This window comes from Chenopodium album, chromosome 12 (assembly GCF_948465745.1).
Source record: "Chenopodium album chromosome 12, dcCheAlbu1.1, whole genome shotgun sequence".
Lineage (NCBI taxonomy): Eukaryota > Viridiplantae > Streptophyta > Magnoliopsida > Caryophyllales > Amaranthaceae > Chenopodium > Chenopodium album.
This window is the reverse complement of record NC_137845.1, coordinates 17,878,150-17,889,826: the sequence shown is the minus strand read 5'-3', so window position 1 is coordinate 17,889,826 and position 11,677 is coordinate 17,878,150. Positions and strand designations below refer to the sequence as shown.

Below are 11,677 nucleotides of genomic sequence, written 5' to 3'. Positions count from 1 at the left end.
CTTGGGAGTATTACCACCACGTGATTATGTAAGGCTTAATAGAGTTTTGCAGCGGAAAATAGTACTTATCTTTTATTAGTAATAATAATAGTAGTTCAGAGCATTTCCGAAATAACTAAATACTTAGACTAAGCTTCAACATTAAATTAAACTAGGTGATAACCGCCCATCATCCCCAATGCAGTATTTAAATCAGTTTAGTTAATTAAACATGCTTTCAAAAAGATTCAACTTCAATAAATCATAATTTATCCAAACCATTTATGAATAGAAATTCATGTATTAAAACTCGTCAAAAGAACCAATTTCTGAAATAACCAACTTTCCAAAGATAATTTCGAATAGGATGGATTAATCCTCATTTTCGTAAATCATTTTACCACCTAAGTGTGCACGCCCTCCAAGCTAGTAACTCCCTTACGTAGTGCTATCAAGGGGAAAGACTAGGTCATACAAAGTCCATAATCTTCAACTTACTCCGCGTAGTGGGAGTTAAAAATCCAAAGATCCAAGGAATAAATCTTGATAAATAAATTTCCAATATCCCATACTCGAGATAATTTGAATAATAAAACTTCCATTTTTAAACATCTTGAATATCAATACAGTTTACAATCATTCATATAAAATATTTAAACATTTAAGATCAAACGATTAAAAACATGTTTCACTGGAATATATTTCGTAATCATTTAAACATGGTTCGAAATCACTTAACATGTAAATCACGTTGCATATAAAAGTCACTTTAAAAGATCTAGCCACATGTACGTACCTTGATCCTTGCAACAAGCACGAAGTTCCTAATTACAAACTTGAAATCCCTACTACAATAAACACAAGATCCTAATCAACAACTCTTCAACCCATAAACACGAGTACGTAAAATGTAGACCCTTGACTTAGTTGTGCATGGTTAAATTGTTTAACTCTTGTAATACTTATACTTTCAAAGTTCAATAAACCTTTTTAATATTAAGAGAGTTAGTCATATTATTAACGACGGCGATGACGACGACGACGACAACAACAACAACAACAACAACAACAACAATAATAATAATGATAATAATAATGATAATGAGTAGTACGTAGAGTAGTAGTAGCAATAGTAAAACATCATCAAAATAATGATAATAACGCTAATAACAACATGAACAGTAGTAGTTGTAGTATTATGTATAGTGTGGTAGATTGATACAATTTAATCAAGATAGTTAAGGTGATAATAACAATGCTTCATAATAATAGATTACCATTAGTATGTAAGTAGTATTAGTAGTGTACAGTAGTAGTAGTAATATTAATATGACCCAAAATGAAGAGGAACAACAACAACAACAATATTGTAGTATCAAAATAAGGTTGGAAGCTTAGATAATCAAGCAAGGGAGGAAGGTGGAGGTACTACCTATGGGTGGCAGCGGCGGCAACGGTAGGAGGGCAGCAGCAAGGTGGTCGGAGTGGTGGTGGTCGTGGTGTTCACGACCAAAGAGGAAGAAAGAGGAAACAAAGGAAGAAGAACAAAGGAGAAGATGGAGGGTGAAGAGAGTAGTTTGGGGAGGATGAATGTGGGAAATGTGACTGATTTTGATGGCTATTTATAGCCTCAATTAGGCACTATTTCAGCTGTCACCATTAATGCAAGATCAAGTGGGAACCTTGGTTCCATTTTTGCCGACATGAAAAGGTTCTAGAAGCAAGAAAACGAGATTCTGTTCGGCAGCCATAAATTTTTATCTATATCATCAAACAACAATCACACCGTCGAAATTGAAGATTGGGATGTCTCAAACAAGCTGTCAAAATTTCAGCCAAATCGGACTATGGATGGACCTTGATCGGAGTTATTTTCCGAGACTGCTCTAGTTTGGAACGAAAATAAAGATGATTGGTGTATAAGGGGGTTGTGTGGAAGTTTAGAGTTGACTTTAGAAAGGAGGATGTTACATATTTTTGGCACTTTGTAGTATGACTCGGGAACAAAATATTTGGCTCGGGAACAAAGAGCTTAAGGTTTGAATCCGGTTTTTGGGTACGATAATTTTAACTTGACTAGTATAACAAACTCATTATAAAACGTAATTATAAAATTGTCATTTGTATATAATGACTCAAATAAATGATTTGTATAATAATAACATAATATTTGAAATATCTCGGAAAAATCCATAGTTAATAAATTAGTAAACGGGTTTAAAAAATACGGGGTATTACACTTTCTATATAATGGAGTTTTAAATTGGTTGTGTCACTTTTATTGGGCAAATTCTTTCACATGCCCGCTCCCTCCCTTTCTACACCTCTCTATATCTTTTCTCCCCAAAAATTGCCTAGGGGTTCGTGAAATGAAAAGTGTCACAGCTTAAAAAACAGAATTAGTATTAGATATTTTATTTTTATTTTTCTTTTTTCTTCGTGTAAGTGTAGATGTTCCCAATATCGGATCAGATTTATAGATTTGCTTACTTGTTGCAACTTTCTCTCAGATGTGAAGATTGATTGTTCTAAGATCCTCTTTGTTTACCCTTTATGTTTATTTGTTGTGTGTGTTGGTGATGGTGCTAGTATTCCAAGACTAAGGTTGTAGAAGTTCATTTCCATGTCAAGATTTTTTTTTTTTTTTCATTTCACATTCCTTCTTAATCCTATGATAAGTGAACAAATTCCTCTTATTAATTGAAATTTATTTTTTGGTTCAATGTAGGTTACCTCTATTGAAAAGCTTTGTGTCCCCAAACAAGATGATCCCTTTGTCTAATATTCCTGGTTTTACAATTGTAAAAAATTCTGAATGTTATGAATTTATTACATGGTGGGTGTGTCCCCTTATGAAAAATTTGGAGAGAGTTTGTTGTCATATTAGCATGTTGCCAACTTTTACACAATGTTGCAAACCAATTCGAAGTTTGACATTAGTTGAAGGGACTTCTGGGTGTTGCGTGTCAGATGAGGCAGCTTTAGCGATTGTAGAAGGGTTTACTCTACTTGAGCATTTGAGTATTTCGGCGTTCTCTATCTCAGTGAATGGTTTGTCAATGATATTAGATTGTTGTAAGAATCTGCAATACTTGGATGTGCAGCACACTGTTTGTAACCAAGGAAGGTTCAGCCGGTTCCCACACGAGTGGCCACGGCCGGAAGAGATTTGCAACAAATTGGCAAGTGTGAAGACATTGTTGACTTGTCCCCGAAAAAATTGCACAAGGTGTAAACTTTATTATTAGATGTCTTTGTATTGTTAATGATCTCCTCTTCTTGGCTTTATAATCATGTTTATTTTATTTTCCTTTGAATGTTAAGTTTTATTGTTTTTTTACTTTGTTATGAATGTTATTTCTCATGGGATATTTATTTGTAATGATCTTTTATTTAATGTGCTCGTTTTTTGTACAGGACTACTATATGTATAGTTATAATTATTAATGAAATTAATAGCTGAAATTCCTAAATCAGAATCATTTGAAATTGTATGTGGTAATAGAATTGCCTTCTTATTTCTGTACTCTGAAAAAAATGAGACTAATTATGGTTGTAATGAAGCCCTAATATGACTTTTTTTTTCTTTTTTGTAAACTAAAGTAATAAATAAATTTAGATTAAATTTTATTATTTTATAATACAAAAATATTAGAAAAACCAAGTTAAAATATGTACATAGTAACCTTTGTTAGTTCAAATTGACATACTTGGTATTAGACCTGGTTATCAGGTAGTTACTCATTGATAATAGGGTCATTAATGGGTAAGGTCCCAATGATAATAGGGTCATTAATGGGTAAGATCTTATTGGGTAGGGCCATTATAGGGTCATGATATATTTTCAATTTAATAGATAAAAAAATAGATTAGGTAAAATAAATTACATGCATATTTTCATATTCATATATACTTAATTATATCTTTGTCCAAAATTTATTTTAATTAATATTTTATTGGCCCGTCCATTATCAACTTGCAACTCGCATTAACCTAATCCACTACCGACCCTCACTAACCCTCCCAATAACTAGGCCTACTTGGTATATATTGTATTTTCTTTTGTACTCAAAATTTATCTAGTCTAGTCTTTCAAAAAAATTATCTAGGAAATTCGTAAATATTTTGGAGTATTACATTGGTATTATTTGGAAGGTAGAGTACATTTTTTATTTTGGAAAGTTATTTTAATTTTACAAGTTATATAAATGGCAACTTAAAGCTGGTGTTTGGTTCACTATTTAACAACTTAAGTCTAGTTTTATTGACTGAGAAAATTGACGCCATATTCCACCCAATTCACTAATTGCTAGTTTAATAGCAAATAGTGAAGCCGTAATATTGATCTAACCTATATAATAAAAATCATCAAAATCTCCTAATCTTTCCTCAAAGAAACTGCCATCTTTTGCAAGTTCTGATCAATATTTTGAGCCTACCACAATCAGACTACGAGCCCTTTAAAAACCTGTCAAAACCTAAATTCTGATTCTTGGTAAATACTTCTTCTTCGTTTCCTTATTATTATTACTCTTTTTTTCTAATCTTAATGTTGATTAATTTTTATTTGAGTTTTTTGCTGATCAAGTTTGAATTCTTTCTTTTTTGGTTTTATTTTTTTTATTTTTATTACTTTCAGTGTTAATTTATTTTATGAATGAATGTGGTTTTTTTTTTTTTTTTTTCATTTTTACACTTTTTATGTCTAGATTGCATTTAAAGTTTGATTAGTCGTCTTTTAAAATTTGTATAACTCCTTTTTTTTAATCTTATAATGTTGATTAATTTGTATTTGATCGAGTTTCTTGCTAATCAAATTTGAATTTTTCTTTTTGGGTTTTTAATTTTCGGTGTTAATTTAGTTGATGAATGAATGTGGGTTTTTACATTTTTCATTTTTTTTCATAGATGAATTTGGGCTTTATCAATTCTCTATATGTAATTAGTTCATGACATTTAGTGTCTAAAGCCGTGTTATTTTTTTTTTTTTGGAAGCAAATAGCCGTGTAATTAAGACAAAGAATTTTGATTAGTGATCGTTTAAAATTTATCAACAGGCAATAACTAATGATCAATATTTTAATGACAAATTACATGTGTAATATAATGAATGCTTTCTTCTTTTGAAATTCGACGTACACTACAAGAAAACGCTCAATGGGAATTACTGAGGGCTAGAAAAATCTATCGGTAAAAAATTAATTTACCGATAGTTTTACTTCGCCATCGCTATTTCTCAGAATCGGTATATTTTTTCCGATAGCTTTCTTTGGTTTTTGGTTGATTTTCGTTGTTTTTTTGGTTGATTTTCGTTAGTTTTTGTGGTTGATTTTCATGGATTATTGGTTGATTTTCTTGATTTTATGATGGTGGTGGTGGTTGCGGTGGCTAGGGACTTAGGTGGTGTGGGTGTTTGGCCGTTTGGGTAAGGGGTAGGGGGCAGTAAGGGGGTGTAGGGGTATGGGACAGGTGGCTGGGGTATGGGGGTAATGGGGTGGGTATAGCTTTGTGCAAACTTTGGATCTTGGAATTTGATGGTTGCAATTTGGAAGGAATTTAGGGAATGAAATTTGCTGGTTGCAATTAAAGATTAATGAAGGTTTAACTACCAACCAATGGATGTTAAGGCCTATTTAAAATTATGTATAAATTTAAAATATAAAAATGTTGCATCTTAAAATAAAATAAAAATAATCCAAGAATTAATACATAATGCATGTTAGGTGGGTTAGGATATTAGGAAGTATTAGAAAAGCTTTTTTTTTTTAGCAATATTAAGAAAGTTTTTGTTTTATAAATACATGGAAATAATAGCAGTACATTATAAAAATTCTCTGTAGGTTGTAGATCGATATCAATGGCGGCTCATCAACTTGCGATAAATGATATAACCAACATACTGTGTGTTGGGGCAACAAAACTTGGAGTGTTGAGTACTTTAGTAATGGCAGAATTTTGGCCAAATAAGCGCTTTGTGATCACCGATATGAAGTTCAAATAAAAAGGTGGCAAGTGCAACCCCTAAGTGTGTTCGAGGCAGGATTAGCTAATGCATTGATGGCAAGAACTACAGCAACACCTATTGGCAATGTTGCGTTTCAAGATATGAATATTGGATTGCAAGTTAACAATTTTTAGATGATTATAGTTGCTACAGATGTACAGACAAAGAAATTTGGCATTGGGAGAAAAAAGAGGCTCAAATTGACATTTTGGGATCAAGCATTAAGACAAATTCTGACACATGCATTGCCACCAAAAGTCATTGTAATGAAGTGTGCATTTCCTCGTGATGTGAGAATAACTTTGGCGAACATAATTAGAGATGTTCTAGTTGACAATATTTTTGCGGATGATTTTCCAATTTTCTAGGTTCCGGAATTCTTCTCGGCCGGGACAACCTTGCAAAACTTAAGGCAACCTAGTCAAGTTGTCATATCAAGATGTCATGGGAAAGTGAATATCATTAATGTTGTAGCTGATTTTTACCGTTTAGCTCCAAATTGGGTTGCTTAAAACAATATTCTTTTGTATGGACATCATACTTCAGCTGCTGTAGGAGTAATGGGTGCAAATGTGATGTTGGCTTTTAAGGCTACATTGATGGAAATAATGACTCGAGCTTGTGATAATATAACAGGGGATGGGGAAGAAAAAGGTAATATAGAGCAAGTAAGACAGATTGTCGCAAGTGATCCTGGGATAGGGGATCAGTTCCTTGACATTACGGCCGGCTTGGGTGGACATGCACTAACGCGAGATCTGATGTTTTTCAAACATATAGCAGAGTTGGGTGGTGATAAACTTGCAGTTCGACTCTTTGATGATGTAATAAAATACCATGAGAACTACAAAAGTCAATTTGTCTCTCAAATTTTGCATCACTTTAATTCCTTGGAGCAAAGGATCGTAATAGTTTTGGGACTAGTACAAACCTAATACAAGTGATGTTGATAACTCCGCTGCAATAGGAATCTGCAAGATACTTGTTGGGGAAAAAGCAAGAAGGCTTCGGATACATGATCCAAGAGCTCCTGCTGCGGATATAGATGATTGTTTCCCACCAACTTATACACAAGGGAACAATCCATGGATTACAGTGCACCAAGACATTGGCAATAACAATAATAATTTTTGGGATCGTGCTAACGCAATCTGCTTTCTTCAAAATTGGGAGCATTACAATCAGATTGATTTTGATCAAATTTGTCTATTTACTACTTCTAAGGTATATTTGTTTGATACTTGCGATGCTCTTCAACCCCATCTCCAACAAATTCAACAGATCAACGACCAAAACATCGTCCCTCCATATGTCGTGAAAATTAGAGGACATGCTTGAGATATCAGTTAGTTGTATACTTGTAGTGTCGTATTTTTTTTTTCAACAGTGGGTAAATAATACAAACAAATTAACCTTCACCCATATTTCCTGCAATCTGTTGCAAGTACATGGGCTTTATGGACCAGTTGACGTTGCGCTCTGATGCATAAAGCACAGTCCCTTTCCTCCGCAGCATCCTTTATGTCTATGATGATCTGCCTCAGCTCCTCCTCCGCTTGTTTTGGGTTTATGAGAGCCTGCACTAACTTTTCTGAGTCTGATTTGATAATTATGTTCTTCAGCTGTGCTGGGATTTCTCGTACTGCTTGCAATACTGCTATTCCTTCTCCTTGGGTTGGTGTAATAGCACAAATTCTAGACGCTCCCTGCATTTGGGCACCTTGATTTTCCTCTGCTACCCATGCAACTACTGCTTTCCACTCTCCCTTGGCACTATTATACTTGTAGTGTCTTAATGTCTCCTTTTCAATGTATACGAATTTGTTTTTAATGAAACAATGATTTAGTTTCTACTTGAATTTCTATTTTCTTTCAAGTTTTCTTCGTGATGGGTGTAAGAATCATTGGTTTGTCACATATTGTTTCTTCTATGGCAGATGTCCAAACTTGCTTCGTTGTGCCTAATATGTTTGCTTGCTTTTACTTGAGATGATTAATCTGAGTAGGCTGCCTGCTTAAGCTTGTTCCTTGATTACTAAGTAGGATTATACTCGAGTACATAGTAGCTTTGAATTCTTCGAATAATAACTATTAGGGCCACGTTCACATCAACTTCAAGACATTATATATTTATGTTCAATGAACTAAGTTTTGATTTGATTACTTTCATCAGTAATTTGATGAGACAAACACTAGACAGTTATAAAAAAAAGAGGAAACTAAACTTTTTATGTGGTGAAAATAATGCTTATATGGCTATATATGTTGATTGGTAGATGAAACTTATATGTGTGGTGGCCTAGTGGATGCTTTGTTGTTGTTTTGCAGCGACGTCCACCAGTTGATGATTCAAAGGGAAAGCTGAATCTGGTTAGTTTCTTAAAAATTGATTTTTCCTGTTTCATAACTTTTTTGGAAATTTTAAATCTTAGAACTTTATGCATTATTCATTTAAAATTTTGTTTATGACCTTAAGGACCTATGCAAATTTCTTTGAATGGTTGTAGGCTTTGTTATATTTAATTAGCGAATATGAGATGATGTAGGAATTAGGATATAGTTTAAATAATTATACGAATGCCCTTTATGTACGGGCATATATTTTGGAAGGTTTCCTTATTTTGGGTAATCTTTACTGGGCATATGTTGCTTTTGTTGTGTAATTGAGATGTGTTGATTTTTATGAGTATATATTAACACTTTAGTAGAGTAAAGTCTGATGTATAATGCATCAGCCATAACTAGTTTGTTGAGGAGTGAAGGTAGATTTAATTAATGAATGAAAAGAGCCTACACCCCTACCAGATATAAAGTACACAGGCTTCAATGATAGATCTCAGCATGTTGAGTGGAGAGACCCTTTTCCAATGAATGCAATCCAAAACACCTAGATAAGGTCATCCTATAATATGAAGATAGTAGTTGTATGCAATCAGAAAGCCTTACTAGGATTTGTTGCTTAACTTGGTATTAACTATCCTGGAGCATGGTAGGCTGGTATGTAATACCCCTAATATTTTATTTACTCTAACTATATATTTTATTAAGATTGTTTTGGTTCTTTTAAATCTACAAGTAAGTTATTTATCAACTTTATGTTTCAAGGTCAAAACTTGTTTTAAGGAGGGTAGATTGTAATACCCGTATATTTTATGATTTTACAAATTATAAAATTAGAGTTGTATACTTTAAATTTTATTTTCTTATCTTATTTGATAGTATTTATATCCTTTAACCCTACATTATTATTTTATAATAATAATAAAAAAAAAAGAGCCGTGTATTTCCTTTGGCTGTGCGTGAAACAAACCAAACCAAACCAAGTTATTCTCTTAATAAACCTTGAGCCTTTTGATTATTCTCATGATTCTTCCACCAAACTTTATCATGTAATTTTAATGTAAATATCCAAGGCCTCACGTACTATATATGTAGGCGTGAATCGCAAGTCAGGAGTCGAAAGTTAGTGCAATACTTTGCTATAATATTTGCCTAATTGTTTCCGGAAAGGTAATCACACGCATATTGACGAAGTTATTTAATAATTAATTATTGTTGTATTGTTTGTATTTTGATGTGTAAATTTATAATTTTGTTATTCGTATGATCAAGATTTACATATATATATATAAGTGCGTGGTATTATATGATTTGATTGGATATGAGTATTGTATTACTTTTACTGTTTATGATTTGTTATTTCTAGGGTTTTAATGTTGTTGCTATAGGGAGTATTGTTTTATTGAGGTTTTAGGGTTATTAATGCAGAGTATTATTTTTGGGTTGAGATATGATTATATTTGGGTTATTAGTATGTGTTTTAAGAGTTGAGATATTATGAACCGAATTGTTTGTTATTTATTTGGGAACATGTGCCATTGTTGAGATTGTTTATGAATAATTATTTGATCGATGTGTGAGATCAAAAGGTTGAGAATTACTATATTTTATTATTGGTTTGAGGCTCGGCGTTATAGACCTTAGTCCTTGACATGTTGGTAATGAGATAATGATCATAAGTTAAGAATGAGGTACAATCTTTATTAATTATTTTTCTATGGTCCCCTACAGTGGGAATTGACCCGTATGTGGTCTGGTTTAAGGTGTTTTTCTAGTTATTGAGAGTATTCAAGTTTTTATACTTGTTGGTTTGTTATTCGAATTACTCATGTCCAAGGCTATGTATAAAACAAAGAGCATGGCACACTTATGGGATAGAGATTTGAGTAAAGAATTGTATTTTTATTTGAGGTTGGGTTTGACAATGGTTACTTCTTAGAGTACAAAGTTACCTTATCCTTAAGGTATCAACGTGTAATGTGGTTTTGAACTACATAACATTAATTGTTTAATTGAGCTAGTAATGTTGATTATTTTGTTATACTCTGTATTCTGATATGTGGTGATTACTTAGCCTTTTGCTGACGTGTGTGTGTTATTTTGTTGTGCTACTTGTGTTTGCGGCCATGTCTTTTTCTTATGGTGGACCTGCGACGATCTATTTTGGAATTTGTCCTTAATGGTGAGCAGAAAAGATTGTTTAAACAGGTTGATCAAGTGATCGTAGCTAAAGGAGCTCAAGTGTTTCGATTAGTTTGTTATAACGAGTTTATAAAGTTGTACAAATAGCTCACTTAGATTTATTGGGTTGTAAATATTGGGATTTTGTAGGCCTTAACACTTGACAGGTTGTCGAGTGTGGCGGTAATACCTCTGATTTAGGTGTATGCTTCCACAATTTTATTTAAAGGTCGTTAATTTTCCTTTAATTCTTGTTTATTATTAATTAGTAAATCGGGGGTGTTACAAATTGGTATCCAGAGCCTTACCGTTCCTGAAGTTTACGCAGGGATCTTCATATCCCAGCGTGGTTTTTGTTTAGGGATGAACTTGTTAATTAAGACTTAGGATTAAAATGAACATAGGTTAAGCCGTTTTGAGGGTGATCCTCTATATGTTTTTGCTTGTTATGCATTTTGCATATGTGACCAGCTTGAGTTCGGGGACGAACTCCTTTCTTTTTAAGGGGGATAGTATGTAATACCCCTAATATTTTATTTACTCTAACTATATATTTTATTAAGATTGTTTTGGTTCTTTTAAATCTACAAGTAAGTTATTTATCAACTTTATGTTTCAAGATCAAAACTTGTTTTAAGGAGGGTAGATTGTAATACCCGTATATTTTATGATTTTACAAATTATAAAATTAGTGTTGTATACTTTAAATTTTATTTTCTTATCTTATTTGATAGTATTTATATCCTTTAACCCTACATTATTATTTTATAATAATAATATAAAAAAAAGAAGAGCCGTGTATTTCCTTTGGCTGTGCGTGAAACAAACCAAACCAAACCAAGTTATTCTCTTAATAAACCTTGAGCCTTTTGATTATTCTCATGATTCTTCCACCAAACTTTATCATGTAATTTTAATGTAAATATCCAAGGCCTCACGTACTATATATGTAGGCGTGAATCGCAAGTCAGGAGTCGAAAGTTAGTGCAATACTTTGCTATAATATTTGCCTAATTGTTTCCGGAAAGGTAATCACACGCATATTGACGAAGTTATTTAATAATTAATTATTGTTGTATTGTTTGTATTTTGATGTGTAAATTTATAATTTTGTTATTCGTATGATCAAGATTTACATATATATATATATAAGTGCGTGGTATTATATGATTT

The 11,677-nt window shown here is 32.6% G+C and overlaps 1 protein-coding gene across 1 annotated transcript; it reads left to right on the top strand.

The window, feature by feature from the left end:
* Nucleotides 1–6,543: 6,543 nt before the first annotated feature.
* LOC145571006 (UDP-glucose 6-dehydrogenase 3-like) lies at nt 6,544–7,321 on the top strand. Its single transcript, XM_081630114.1, has 2 exons — nt 6,544–6,807; nt 6,908–7,321. Exons 1-2 carry the CDS (start codon nt 6,544–6,546, stop codon nt 7,319–7,321), a joined length of 678 nt encoding a protein of 225 aa, XP_081486240.1.
* Nucleotides 7,322–11,677: the final 4,356 nt, after the last annotated feature.